The 15,303-nt window shown below is 41.8% G+C and overlaps 2 protein-coding genes across 6 annotated transcripts in view; both read right to left on the reverse strand.

Moving 5' to 3' along the window:
• The window catches only part of LOC128767885 (reticulon-4-interacting protein 1 homolog, mitochondrial-like), a 28,356-nt gene extending 22,664 nt beyond the window's left edge, over positions 1-5,692 (reverse strand). For all 5 annotated transcript variants that reach the window (XR_008416188.1, XR_008416190.1, XR_008416189.1 and 2 more), the window contains exons 1-8: positions 5,094-5,692; positions 4,886-5,037; positions 3,891-3,959; positions 2,844-2,968; positions 2,723-2,771; positions 1,634-1,770; positions 1,348-1,531; positions 682-777 (exon numbers count right to left, since the gene is read on the reverse strand). Coding sequence is in view for 1 of the 5 variants with exons in the window: in XM_053880220.1 (XP_053736195.1) it covers positions 682-777; positions 1,348-1,531; positions 1,634-1,770; positions 2,723-2,771; positions 2,844-2,968; positions 3,891-3,959; positions 4,886-5,037; positions 5,094-5,367 (1,086 nt within the window). In the remaining 4 variants the exon portion in view is untranslated. The remainder of the gene's footprint in view (positions 1-681; positions 778-1,347; positions 1,532-1,633; positions 1,771-2,722; positions 2,772-2,843; positions 2,969-3,890; positions 3,960-4,885; positions 5,038-5,093) is intronic.
• Positions 5,693-10,958: 5,266 nt separating this feature from the next.
• Positions 10,959-13,039, reverse strand: LOC128768556 (uncharacterized). The gene is made up of 2 exons (XM_053881515.1): positions 12,914-13,039; positions 10,959-11,786 (listed from the first exon to the last, which is right to left on the reverse strand). The coding sequence occupies exons 1-2, from the start codon at positions 12,974-12,976 to the stop codon at positions 11,397-11,399; spliced, it is 453 nt and encodes a 150-aa protein (XP_053737490.1). The 5' UTR covers positions 12,977-13,039; the 3' UTR covers positions 10,959-11,396.
• Between the last annotated feature and the right edge of the window lie 2,264 nt (positions 13,040-15,303).

A 15,303-nucleotide genomic window follows, 5' to 3' on the forward strand; every position in this document is an offset into this window, starting at 1 on the left:
TTAGAGAGACAGACAGGGGAAAGGGAGACAGAGAGAGAGAGGGACAGACGCAAATGAAAGTGTGACAGCATAGATTATAGGACAGACAGATGGATTCTTGAGCAAGAGAGACATGGGAACAGGGGAAAGGATAGATGGAGTGACATATAGAAGAGATGGAGAGAGAAAAAGATGGACAGTAGCACCTGGCAGGAGAAGGTGACAAGAGACATTTCAAAGGACAGACAGAGATACAGAAGAAGAGTAGCAGAAAGAGAGAAGATCATAACAGAAGGCTGGTTAAACAGACAGACACAGGTGAACCCCGTGGAAGCAGTTCAGCTTGTGATGTCAGGTGAATTCCCCTGTTTTGAGTTGTCCACTCATGGCTTTAGTGTCTCGCATCATTTCCCTCTACTGGCCGTCCGCGCGTCACTGACCTCTGAACAAAGTGCTGAGCCCCAACACCCTTTGGTGACTGGGCAGCTCAGCACTAGTCTGACATGTGCTTCCTGCGGTGTGACTCAGCGTGGTGGGGGCCCGTCCACACAACAGTAGTTGGCAGACTCAACAAAGAGGTTGCCAAGCCGGTGTAGGTGGAATCATCTCCGTGCTTTTGTTGCATCTGATCCCCAACGTCAGCATCATGCGATTGAAGCGCTGACTTACATCTCAGTGTGTGCGTCATTCACACGGCCATACCTTCCCAGCATCCACCAGCCTGCAGACCTCATCCAGCCCCGGCCCATCAGGAGCGTAGAACCCCCACCGGTAAAAGACCCCGTCTGACAGAATGCTCTGGTGAGTGAAGAGAAATAGTGGTCACATGACAGTCTGAACTCAAACAAATAAAAGCTTTCATTTTAAATATTTTTCTTTACATTTTTTAATACTGTTATTATTATGTTAATCTTTTTAATAAAATAAGAATTCATACTTGAATTCAAGTGAAATATGACCAATTATTTTTTAGATCTCATTAACTCATTTTTCATGCATGTGCTCGATTCTTCATAACAGTAATATAATATTAAAAGTTATTAACAATAAGTTATACATCAATATTAAGTTATTAGTATCTCAAAAGTGCTAAAAACACAATTAACTATGTCACTTAAATCCAAATACAACTCCAATAATAATCACCCTAACAATATTGTTGTCAAACTCTCTTGTTCAGTTAACAGGCTGGACATCTGTCCAAATATTTCATCTCAAATGGTCCAGTTAACTCAGCATCAAACACAAGTTAATCTTTTACTCACTCATTATCACCAACAAAGAACATTATTGAAATGACAATCATCTACAAAGTGCAATTTTCCTTCAGAAGTGTAATCAACAATTGTCAGTAAATGGATCCAGTACCTGAACAGCTTTGGTCTGCAGGCTGCAGCCAGCTCGCACGATTCCATCCAACAGACCCTGAGAGTCTGTGTTCTGCAGTAAAGGAGTCACCAGCGTGACGTACTTGGATCCGGACCAGGACCTGAGGCGGCCTTTCGCCCACTCTTCTGTGTCCTCCCCGACGCCGTCCAGGATCACGTCAAACCTGCAAAGATGGGAAGAAGAAAATATCCAACATGAACACCATGAATGAGCGAATACAGATGGCAATAATAGGCCGTCTCGTTCCTCCGTGAACATCACATACTTCTCCATTTCCTCCAGCACTTCAGCAACATCTCCAGCTGTGTAGTCCACCACCTCGTCGGCTCCCAGTCCTCGGACAAGACCCTCAGCATTCTGGGAGCACGTCACAGTAACGTGGGCGCCCCAGGCCTTCGCTAACTGGCAGGATCAAGGAGGCAGCCAAGTAAAACATAAAGGAACAACAAAAGTCATGATTTTTGTCACCAACACAGAAGCCTCACAGCTTTCACTTTCAATGACGATGGCACACTTGCGATCACATTTATGAGGCATTTTGTGATAAACACAAAGCACAGGTTATGTGGAATTAAGAGAATATCTCAACACATTTCATGTAATTATTCGAAATTTTTCGTTCTTGTTAAGTATCATGTTTTATTAACAAATGTATCATCAAGTTGTTTCTGGCTGAAACTTTCCTTTACCCAGAGATCCAATTCTGTGTGTGAACTAAATGATAGCTTTGGACTAATTTTGTATTTCTTCTGCAGCGATTTAATAAAGAACCATGATGAAAGAACACAGCCAGGTTTTGGTTTCACCTTTGTACAACAACACCAGACATCTCTTTCTCAGCAATCACATTCAACGGATCCAACTTAGAATATAAGGTTGTTCAAGCCTTGTTATGGGGCTCTTTAAGAGGTGCCCTCCCTCCGCTCTGCTCCCAGGTCAACCAGCAATCCCACCGGTGTGTCAGGGTTTGACTGGAGCGCCTTAGTCCTGACGAGACGCTGAGAGGATTTATTTCACTTTCTCTGGAGTCCAAAGTTCAGTTTCTGCTTTTGGAAAATCATTTCCAGTCAGTGGTGTAAATTATGGCTGGTTCAAGTTAATGAGTTTTTCATTTTGGGAAGCAAACATGTTCCTTATACTAATATGAGGGTGATGTTTTCATGCCCATTGGTTCTCAAATGATGAAGCTGCTGATGTGGAAGTCATGTCAAAATTGCAGTGCAATTACCAGCATTCACACACCACACACCGCAATATGGTAAAACAGCTGACCAACAATTATTATTGAATACAATGGGTTATAACCGTGCACGTCAATGTCGCCACAAAACAAACAGCATGCTGGACCACAAACCTGAATGGCAAATGTTCCTATGCCTCCGGATCCTCCGATGATCAGAATTCTGCAGCAAGAAACCCAAGACTTGTTGAACGATCACATTAAACAACGACAGAAGTTACGATAAAGTTCTTGCCTTTTGTTTGCTGCGGTGTCCGGACACAGACCTCCAGCATTGACCAATGCTGAGAGAACCGTGCCGGCCACATATGGGATGGACGCTGCCTCAATGTGACTCAGGGATTTTGGCTTTTGCGAAACCTGTCACAGAGGAAACAGTTTAAGTGGCAGACTCAACAAAGGATATAAAAGGGGAAAGAACCTCTAAATATGTTTTGACTTTTTTCTGCCACTGATCATGTACTATCAGAAATACCGTTTTCATGAAAACCTTTACTTCTTAGCTCTAACAACTTTGACTGTAATAAGAGCTTCAACTGCACAGTACTGGTGCTATCAATAGGGTGTCTATCTACTAAGGTCATCAACAAGCGTGAACCCTGATTATGTTTCTGTTTGCTGTTCGTAAAGATTGCAGGGCGTGATAAAAGTGTAAACACGATTTAACAAAAATAACTGCCCTTCAAAAGTGAAGCAAGAGCAAATAATATTTCCAGGAATATCCAAGCTTTCTTTTAATATATTAAATATTTAAGTCTTTTTTTATTTAAGTCTTAAAAACTAGAGAAGTTATCTCATCCAGATGGCACATTATTAACCCAGGAACAGAACAGAATATGACATACATTTTAAGTGCTAAATTTAAAAATGAAACTATGATTCATATTTCCAATTCAAACACTCTGGTTTGTATGCAAATTTTTATGTTAATAATGCTGCACCTGCTAAAACCAGCCAGTCACCTGAGCGCCAGATAGCCCTGCATCTATTATGTAATTTAATTTTAATAGACTTAGCTATTCATGCACTTAATTTCACTCAACAAATATTGATTTAATATAATGAGATAATTATTTCTTTCCTTTTTAAAATCAACACTATTGGCTCTTTGTGTGGCTCCTTCTTCTTGAGTGATATTAAAGTTTTACTGCCAAACTCAAAACAAACTATGTTAACAGGGATACAAATTCAAACGTAAGTTCACTTAGATTATATACAGTATAGGTGTATGTATTTGACATTGTTAAGTCAGACACAAGATAGGTACTTGGATGTATCTCACCTCATACTCGGTCAGAGTCACAAATTCTGAAAGAGTGCCTTGTTTCCATGGTGGTGCAGCAGCCCACACCTAATAAGTAGATGAGAAAACAGCAAATAAAAAGCTCCAAGCCAATAAAAAAAAGAATCATAGAAAAACTCAACAGAACTTTTCATTCCAAGTCAACACATAAAAGCTGTGTTCCACTGTTATCTGCACCTTCCTGCACTTCTGTTATGGTTCATCCAAATACTGCTTTTACTCTTGTCCGAGTATCTTCCCTCCCTCCTCTCATTCACACATATGGATTCTGTTTTGCTTCTACTGTATTTGACTCCTCATCTGCCCAGCTCATGGGTCGCATCAGGGCAGACCCCTGATGTCCACCAACTCTCACCTTGAATCCTGCTGCCATGGCTGTGACACACCTCACCACTGCCCTCACACCTGTCTTAAAACTTGTCAAATGTTCCCAACTTCCTCATACCGCAAGAAATGTCCCACCACGGAACTCACTCCGGGAAAGACAAGAGGCAGACTGATTCAATAACATCATCACAAGGTGAGATCCAAGTACATATATTGAAATTAGGGCAACTAACTATTTTAATCAATCACAGACTACCTTAATGTTTAGTCGCCTAGTCTGCATACGATGTGTAGAGGTTAATCAAGATAGCAACACGTCTGATTGTACTGTTGTAAATATAATAAAAATAAGCATTCATTTAAAAAATGTGTGTGACAGGTTTCAAATACTTGCATCGCGCTAAATGTTGTTTTAAGCTTTAAATTAGAATTTTAATTGCTCAAAATGTGGAGTGAAAGGTACGTGTCCTTAGTATGGTCCCATACTTTCAATGTTTTGGATAGCAATGGTCACACAACCTGAGCCACTACAGTAGACTATCATCATAGAGCGACTAGCCGAGCAACTCCGACTAGTCGTTGCAGCCCTAATGGAAATTATCTTATTTGTTAAGTTTGGGGAAGAGATATAAAATAAAGACTGATACCTCATCTCCAGGTTCAAAGTGGGTAACATCTGCTCCACAGTCCACCACCACACCTGACACATCCCGACCCAGGATCAGAGGAAATTCATCACCGTTGTCCATTACCGAAAATGGATCCCGGCGGAATTTCAGCAACTTGGCTCCATAACCACCTAAACCAATAAGAGTTATTTAAAAATCTGTGCCTCGTTCTGGCCTCACTACTTACCCCTCATAGCAATGTCAATGGGGTTGAGACTGGCAGCATGGACTTTGATCATCACGTCACTAGGAGAGCGGATGCTGGGGATGCAGGTGTCCTCAGAGTACCTCAACACTCCCTGAGAACCGTACTGGTCGATGACCCAGGCGGACATGCAGGTCTGCCTCAGAGGAGAGGAGCTGCTGAAGCTTCTTCTCAGGCAAACTCTGCACCCAGATAATGCTTTGAAGGAACCTGCAGCCTTGGCGCTGAGGACATAACACAGTCGCGTGGACGCCATAGCTCCAGCAGAAACAACGCAGATAGAAATAATAGCGAGTTTACAAGGTCACTTTTACATACTGTACATGACGCCTCTCTGGGAACTTTCCAAGCTAGCAGGCTAACTATGCAGCTGCCATGTCGTTCACACTGAGCATCAACCGAGCAACCCTTTTGACAAACAATTACGTTTACAGCCGACTGATGCAACGGCCCGTCATGTTAATTCAATAACGAAGACACGTACGTTAAACATATGTAACCTTCTTTCGGAAGCTCAGTGGCTACAAAACAAGCTAACAGCTGAACATAGACGGCGTCCAATGAACGAGCTCGAGCTCATGCTGACCTATGACGTAGTGTCGTCGCAAAGCTACGCATTATTGTTATGATTATTATGATTATTATTATATGTGTATTTCGCTGAAGGTTTACATACTACTACTTTTCATTTTCTGTTTATCATTCATATTTAAATAAAATGTCACATGCATACACGTGATTTAATATATGACTTTTAATATTTTATACGTCGTATTGACATTTTCATATTCATGGAACAATTTTATTTTCTATTTTAATCCTTTTTTAATATTTGAATTCGTGTCGTTCAATCTCATTTCTGTATTTATAGTCAGCATTTAAGAGTGATTGTTGATTTACATGTGTTGACCTTTTAATGTAACAGAGAACACAGAAAAACATCTCAAACAAACTATGCAAAACATGTGTATTGTGAATAAATGTTGACAAAGAAACCCGGTTTTAACGCCAAACAGATGCATGCATGAAAAATGTACAAATGTAAATGATCTGAGAGCAAACCTTTTTTTCATCTTTTCGGCATTGACAAACACACTCACGCCTATTTGTTCTTCTCTAATAAATATTCAATGAAAACAAAACCTGCCAGACCTGGTCCGTAAAACAAAACGCTCGCAACTGAAATCCACATTAATCAAAGGGATTAATGTTACAACTATACAGTCCAATTCATTTGACATGGACCAAAGGTTTCATCAGTGTTTTTCCCTGGATCTGCACTAGAGGGCTTGTTACCAAAGGTCAGTACAGACGTGTGTGAAGTGCAGCCCGTGGGTCACATGCGGCTCTTTGTCTTTGTGAGGCTCTAATCACACACACACACACACACACCATAATGAGCTATCAATTAACCTCAGAATGTCTTTAACTGTGGGAGGAAAACTGAGTTATTAGAGAAAACAGCTCTCTTTACAATATGGCTTTTGAAAATGCATCACTGACATCTCCATCATTGGGACTGTGCCAGTCACAGATGAGTCGGAACAGCTGAAAACCTTGCTCATTATACAAATGTCACGAGTGCTGTTGTTATAGGAAAAGAGGATGAGTGAACTGAGCAGCCTTCTAATTTCCATAAGAACAGGTCATTTACATTAGCTCGGAAAGTCACAGTGAAACTTCGGAAAATGTAAATCGAAAAGCTGATTTGATGCGGATCACGACATCAAGTCATGATGTGACAGCACGAGGTGACTGAAATCACAACACAAGCCGAAACCCGTGTGTGTGTCTTTGTTGTTTGTTCTCGTGTTGGTGTGAGTCACTTCAGTGTTTGTTTGTGAGCACTGCTGTCTGTTTGGTTCTGCTTGTTTTGGCCCATTTCAGTGTTTCATTGTGTGTGGAAGTGCGATTGGCTGTGATGTGTGTGTGTTCTAGTGTGTGTTGTGGTGTTGTTTATCTGGTTTAGCTAGACTTGTGAGGACCGATTCTTGGAAACACGCCTCCATCCGGGGACCTTTTGCTATAAGGTCTCAATTTGAGGATTAAAACTTTTAAATAACGGAGTCATTGTAATTGAATTGAAGTTAGGTTCAGGTCCTGGTTAAGGTTAGTCATTTGTTTTGGCTGACTGGGGTGAGAGGCTGGGGAAAGCATGAAAGTCAATGAAATGTCCCCACAAAAAATAAAAAACATGACATATGCGTGTGTGTACACTTTGAATAGCAACACGTGTGAGGTCCAATTCTTAGAAAACAGAATTGGAAGAAGAGACTTGTGAGGTCATGTTGTTTTGTGGCAACATTTTTGCCGGTCCTAGCAAGGTTAAGTCTCAATTTGGAAATTACATTATGTCAACAAGAGGTCCCCACAAAGATAGTGGTACAAGAGTGTGTGTGTTTGTTGGGGCTTTATCTACTCTTTGTGAGGACAATTTGGCTTCATTAGGATGGTTTTGCCGGTACTAACAAGGTTAAGCCTAAGACTGAGGATGAAGACTTACAAAGAACTTGCTTATTATACTGGTTTCTGTTTGGTTCAGAGTCCTGGTTCAGGCTAGCCATGCGTTTTGGATGGTTACGTTTACGGTGAGCGAGTGTCTATCCATGGAATATAGCAATACTTGCTGCACAGACCCACTATTACTTTATTTCAGTGTGATTGTACTCTGTACATGTGTGTGTTTCATAGCAGCGTTCTGTTCCGTGTGCTCTGGGCTAAGGTGTGTTTTTTCATTGTCTTTGTTGGTCGTGTGAACAAACCCTGAAGCAGAAGAACAAACATCAGATGCTGATTTTATGGATGACTACTGGACTTTTGTCTGACAAGTGCTCTCCACTGTCAGATGTTTGTGAGCAGCGAGTGTTTGACGGAGCAGATGGTGACGAGACACATGACCCTCGTCAATTATCGTATTCAGCAGCCATTGTGTGCAGCGGTTGTGTTTGCGTGGAGCAGGTCTTTTGCAGTCATGATCTAAATGCAGCAGACCTTAGTGCAAATATTTATCTGGTCTATCATGTCACGAAAGGGGATTGTCATCACTTTACAGTGATGTACACGTTACACAGCGTTGAGTTTCCTAAAACACACACACAAACGGGTAACAACCTCAACAAGTAGCACCTTTGAAGGTGTGTAAATGCTAAATTCAATTCACACTTATCATCTTTGGCTGTCGTTTCTCACCTTCACTGCCAACTTTTAACAGCCTCCTCCTTAGACAAGCCAGGAACACCTCACCAGGGAGGGGTCCAGGAGGCTAGATGCCAAAGTCAACTTGTGGAGGAGCAGCTGACCTATCTACTCAGAGCTTCTCTTGGATGATAAGGCTCTACATCTATGGAGAGTCCAACATCCATGTGCTCCCCTGAATCTGATCTTTCGGTCAAGGCTTGTGTCCACAGGTGAGAGCTGAGAAGAACTTTTGGCAAAGCTTTCTTTCACCAGAAACAAAGATCCATCAATCAATCACACACTCCATGTTCCCCTCACACAAGAAGATACTACTTAATTTCTCAAGATACTGGGAAGTAAACATCAAAGGCACCAAACAAGAAGGCTGCAACAGCCCTATAACAACAGAAAGAGAGGGGCACACCCACTGCTGGTGGTTGACCAGGTTGAGAAAGAAACTGTTGAAGAAAATACGGGCGAGCTGGCACCAATAAAGGATACAGAGAGAAGAACAGATGTGGGTGCTCAAGCCAGAAAAAAATAAAAATATATTGTTGTTGTTGAGTCCGTCAATGAAATAATCTACTTGTGACACATCTGAGGAGGAGTGGCAGAGGCCATTGTGCAGCTTGTGAGTTCCATGGTTCTGGTTGGGAAACAATTGTCACTAGTCAAGTCAGATGAATGGCCCATCAGATGGTATATTACATTTGGGCGGAATAAAGGAGGTAAGGAAGTAACTTTTTTCTCAAGAGTGTAAGAATGAATAAAGAAATGGCTCTAAAAAGGGGAAGCAGGGAAAAAGGGCAGGTGCTCAGTCTTATCTGTGCACGCTAATATTTGGTTTGCTTTTTTCTTCAATTTATTTGAAGTTTTCAGAATATGTTTTCTTTTTTTTCAGAGACAGGACTACCATTGAAAAGTAAATCTTGATTATATAAAACAAGTCTGTTGTGTTTTCTTTAGTGTATCAAGCACTGGAATTAATAGATGATGAGCCAAAAAAAATAACTAAATTAAAAAAAGTTAATTATTCTGGGGGAAAAAACAAGAAGAACACAGAAAAATACTTGGAAGAATAAAATATATATATATATATATATATATAGTAGTAGTATAGAATAGCAATAATTACCAAAGGAAAAAAACAATCCAAGGAAAAACCTTTTTTTTTTTTTTAAACTGAATGCAATATGCTAAATGAAAAGGAAAAGGTTGGTAAGACTTGTAAGATGTAAAGGAAGAACACAAAGGCAGGAAACATAAAAAAAACTCGAAAACACAAACACAAGAAAAGAGAGGAAACTATAAAAATTAAGGTCAAAATGGATACAATGCACAACAGTATGTGAAAATGTGGACAGTTAAGTATAATGCAACACAAGTGGGAGGAGAGACTTTCAAGACTCGAGACAAAGACAAGGGTGAAAATGTGATGATGTACATGTGAGCAAGGTGGTGTGGAGCCTAAGGCTGGGAAGGTGGGAGATCTTGAGGAAGTGGGTGTGAGCGATGGGAAAGCTCCCTTAGTCTTCCTTAAACGCTAGAAAGGCGTGACTCTTCTGTTTTCTGAATCACCACGGCACATATCCTGTATTCCTTAAGAAGCTCCTGTTTGTTCAGCACACAACAGCATGGAGGACGGTTTTTCCACTGTCGCCTCTTCTGACGGAATAGCATTGATATCAAATGTCATGCTCACGTCCACAAGCTGACACACTCGTTTGTCCAATCCTGCCAATGAGTCAGCAAAGTACACAGAAGTCAGGCTTAGGTTTGAGTCCAACTCAGCTGAACGGAGGGTGCAGAACACATGAAACTACACAGCAGGTGTAGTGACAGCATGATGTATGCTTTAATGAGTTTCCTTCGGGTGAGTTCATTCTGAGAACCAGGTACTTTGAGGTGATTTTAAGTCATTAGTATAGTGTCTTGATCTTCATGAACAAATAGATTTGAAGCGGCAAACTTCTGTGCGTCTCATCGAAACAGCATTAAAGAGAAAATATTCAATATAATTTTTTTGAAGTAGCATGTATATATACTATCATATCATAAATAAATGAATGAAGAAACAAGAAATGAAGACATGAATTAAACAAAACTTTTTGTTTTGGAAAAAAAAAGCATTTTAGTTTAACTTTTTTAAGCATATGTCAAGAAAAAAATATAACAAAATGGATAAAAAATTTAGACTCATAGAAGCATAGTTTAGCCCCTGGTGTGATTATTAATTGTTGAGTCATTAGTTAATTTGTTTGACAGTCATCAATTTTACTGTTTGCTGTTTCGTTTTGCCATTCTTCTGTATCCAACAGTCACACATGACTGGGCCTCGGGTCCTCTCTGCAGTGAACAAATACAAAATGACATGGAACCGGCAAAGCCAGTTCGCTTACCATGTCAGTACCTACAGTATGACGATGGTCGTAAGTCAGAAGGATCGCGGCTCCCATTCCGCAATGGTTGTCCAATGAGCCTTGGTCTGCTCTGGCTGAATTCCAGGCCGAGATCAGGGAACGGTGAGTCCATCTCCTGGCTGAAGCTCATCCACTGCCTGTCTCGACTGCCTGGCAGTTCAGCCATAACCATGACACCACTTACTGTCCAAAAGGGGGTCATACCTTCCTTTAACTTTTCCATCTCTTCCCGGTTTTTATCTTCTGCCCAAACAAGACCACAAAAATCAGCAGGATTTTTTCATTTTTATTCCTCAGTGAATTTTTCCATCACCATACACCCAAACTTACAAACATTTTCTATACAAAATAAAAACTACAGGTGGGTTTCTGGAAGACGAAGGATGTCAATCAAACCCTCATTATAAAAGACTGGTTTTTAAAAATCACAAGGCGGAACTGACACCTGCTGCTGTTACATCTCCGGAGCACTGGAAGAGGATCAGTGTGTCTAGGAAGGAGCATCGAAGCTGAGGTGGAGGACTTGCCGAAAGCAGAAACCAAATTATAGATAGCATGTCAGAGGGCAGTAGAACCCGAGACCTGGAGAGTCAAACCACCCTGAAAAGATACATATTTTAGGGAAGAATATCTAAGTCCAGATGTTCCCTGTGGTACCTAATGAGTTCCTTGAGGCGCAGGTGCAGTTTCACCACGACAGGTGAAACAGCAGCGTAGCTGCCAGGATGGCCGCCAACAAGGAGGAGAAAGTGCCAGCTGGAAGTGGCCTGCTGGGTGCGGAATTGGTGGTGGTTGCTGCTCCGGTAGAAGAGCCTGGGCTTGTGACAGGGTTGTTCCCACTGGTGGGTTTGTTTGTGGTGGGGTTGCCAGTAGTATTGTTTCCAGTGGTGGAGTTGCCAGAGGTGGGTGCATCTGTGGTGGAGTTGCTCGTGCTGTTGTTGCTGGAGGTGGGTGCATCCGTGGCAGAGTTGCCCGTGGTGTTGTTCCCAGAGGTGGGGGCATCTGTGGTGGAGTTTCCTGTGGGGTTGTTCCCAGTGGTGGCCGGGTTAGATACAGTAGTTTGTCCTTCAGACACCATCTGTTTTAAGAAGACAGAAAAAGAGGGGATAAGGTGCAATGCGATTGTTTTTTATTAAATCGCAGCATTTTCCATTGAAGGACAAGCTGTTTTGGAAAAAATGTAACGCCTAGCCCAAGTGGCAGTTCATTTCTAGTCAGTGACAAACAACGTGGCAGCTACCTACAGCTATGCTGCACTATGCAACTTTTATTTGACAGTTTGTTTTGCATAAAACAATCTCCCCTAAAGGCTTATGGTTATTCTCAAACCCTCAGAGGGTTAAACAACTGCTGCAAGACTCTCCATTTCCTTACGAAATACAGTTTGTGTGCACAAAAACCGATTCACCTTTTCACCATCAGCTTTGACATTGGTGAAATCACAAAGTCAGTCCAAGCACAGAAATGCTGAGATCATGCCCCCATGACTTGATGTATGTCAACATCAGAAACATTTCAAGCTGACATTATGTTTCACTAACACACACAGGGATGTTGAGTCGGCAGGTAGATACCGTTTATAAGAGTTGAAATGATTTGTTTAAGTTTACCCAAGATGGAGAGCGTGTGTTTCAAGAACCAGGCTGAAGTCAACCTAACACCAGATACGCAGCTGAAGTTGACAGTGACATATGTCAAGAACCTCAGCCGACAGTCCCATTTAGGCGTCTTTTAAAACTGTTACGGTTTTGAAAAAACCACCCTGAGCTGTCAATCACATAGTAGTCATTCAATCGAAGTGTTATAATAGTCATACCACAAATGTATTATTTCCTATTTCATCGGGTTGATGTATTGGGTTTCTGTTTTGTTTTTTTTTTCTTTTTATGTTAAGACTTCCCTTCCATAAATGATTGATTTGGACAATTTTGGCACCTGTATTTTCTGTACTGTACTATTTCTATCATTTATAATAATAATAATAATAATAATATGTGATATACTGCCATTCATATTATTCTTCAGTATTTTCTTTTCTATTTCCCTATTTTTTCCTTTTTACAGACTTAACAGATGTATAAATGCGTGTCCTTAAATGAGGGCGAGGATAATTTTCTTTGTCTGGCAAAACGTTTACTTCGTTTTTTATATTAATAATGTAATAATTTTAGTTAATGAGACAGAACGTGAAATAAACCATCTTACCATGGCGGAATAGCAAATGGCGAAAACCAGCACTCCAATCTGAATGGCCGTCAATTTATGCATCTTGTCTTTTTTCCTTCCTAAAAATGAGGACCAGACGGGAAGCTCCGAACCCTTGACTTCTCTTGTTTCTTGTGGACGCAGCATCCAACACAACGTCTTATACTAACAGAGTTGTGACGTCACGGGAATGAACGTCGCTTACACGTTCAACATGACAATATATATCTAATAATTTCGGCCAAAATAAGAACATAATGAGATCGATAAATCGTTATCAAATCATAGCTCAACAAATTAAGTTGAGTTTCTTTTCAAATCGTTATTTTTGAAAACTTATGAATCAAGGGCAAACTCTAGTTTATCTGGTGGAAGAGTAGGACAACACTGGCATCTAGCGGTTTGTAGTGGAACATCATCCTAAAAGTCACGCCAAGCAGGACCTGCTTCAGCATCACGGTGACGTCACCACCAGGCTTATTTCAAGATCTGATCTTTCGATGACAGACGCAGCATAATATGATTTAAAATGAATGTAAGCATCATTACGCAACAGTTGCAGCAGCAGTAATACTGTGGTGGTTAAAGTAGAAATCTGCTTCATAGGTGTGAGTCAACCGTAAAAGAACCGTCTGTTCTGTTGAGTCAAAGAACTTGGGATCGTATCTTTTATGGCCTCAGTCAGCCGTGAATATCCCTGCAGCCTTGTCTTTGATTCTCATATAATCGAGTGAATAGTTGTGATGACCCCACCAGGTCCCGGTCGGGGACCGCGGCCGGAGCAGCAGCAGCGGCACCAGATGTGCGTTATTATGGAGAGAGAGGCCTTTTGTCAGGCATCAGATAAGCTCTGCTCCTAAAGCTGTGCGGGGTCGGGTATCGTCATGGGGCGAAACCCAAGCGCAGCGCACTGGATCATGTTTCTGTTTACACGAGTGGCTGGGTTCCTCCAACCACGGCGGATTGAGGCTGGGGAGAAAGGAGACGCCCAGAGTCTGCCTACCTGCCTCTCTCTCTCTCTCTCTCTCTCTCTATCTTTCAGTGAAAGCCCTGCTCTGACAACTCGCTCCTGGAATTAAGAGAAGCGCCATTAGTCCGCCGCACCAGTGTTTGTGCCTATTGGTCTGAACTTCTTAGTTCTCATTTACGACGACTCTTCCACAACTGACACTACTCTGCGTCTAATCTAATCTAATCTAATCGAATCTAATCTAATCTAATGATAGTTTCAAGGATACTCCTGCGATCAAAGAAGGCATTAAAGTTATCAATAAAAGAAACAGGGTGGAGAAGAACATCTCAGTGGCATGCGCCCTCTTGAGTAGCTATAGCATTACAGGATTTAGCATCAGCTAGAACTAATGTTATATGTGGTGTAATCATGAATTGTGGTCAGAAAAGTAGGATTGTCCCATCCAAGTTGGAGTCGAGGTCCTTTCTCAGTTCAAGCATCTTGTTCACAGGCGAGGCAAGGATGGAGGCCTCATGGAGATAAACCATATGAGGTGGTCCAGGCATCTTGTCAGGTTGTCTCCAGTGAGGAGGCCCCAGTTCAGACTAAGGTGAGATAGAGGAGGGCCTTAAGTGTACAGTTGTTTATACCGTAACTGGAGGAGATCTGATAGGCATAGTTGGTGACCAGGATGGTCCCAAGGGTTAACGTCACAATGGTGGCCCTAAGTGAAGTTTTCTGTTTGTGGTGTGTGGAAATAAAGAGCTCTAGTGTGAGTGTGTGTGCTGAGTATGTCACTGGTTTTCCAATCGACATCCGGCAGAGTCAGCAGTTTTAGTAAAAGACCATTGCATACCAAACTCCTGAAGCTCCCCCCTGTAATGCGACTATATGACATGGGAACGGGCATAAACCCAACACCTCCTGAAGCCGAGTGAATGACTCCATAGGTCATGACATCATTCTCATCAAGATAAGTGGGTAATTCATAAAAGCTGTCCAACAAGTCCAAACCGTGACGCCTTGTTTACCCACGCAACTTGATCATCTCTAGGTTTCCTCGCCAGCCAGAGAAACACGATCGTCGTGAATCATGCGGCCTTTCCCAGCCGGAATATCCACGGGACAAATGTTAGTCTTCAAAGCTGTCGCGCACGCGACCTACGACCTTGACCATGTGACCATGTGGCCCTTCTACTCAGTCACTGCAACCCATTATGGGCGCTTTAGGTGGTTTGGCGCATAAATTGGCATGGCCTCGATCAAACGGATGCCATCTGAGAAAGCCATGGACATTCTGCCATGGTATCGCTTGTCGTGCCGTGGCCTTTTCATCTCTTTATTTTAAGACAAGAGTATACAGACAGTGTTTGTGATCTGCCCCCTCAGATAAAACACAGTCTTTGCATTCCTGATGAAATGTATCTGTTGAGATTTG

Source organism: Synchiropus splendidus, chromosome 12 (assembly GCF_027744825.2).
Source record: "Synchiropus splendidus isolate RoL2022-P1 chromosome 12, RoL_Sspl_1.0, whole genome shotgun sequence".
Classification (NCBI taxonomy): Eukaryota; Metazoa; Chordata; class Actinopteri; order Syngnathiformes; family Callionymidae; genus Synchiropus; species Synchiropus splendidus.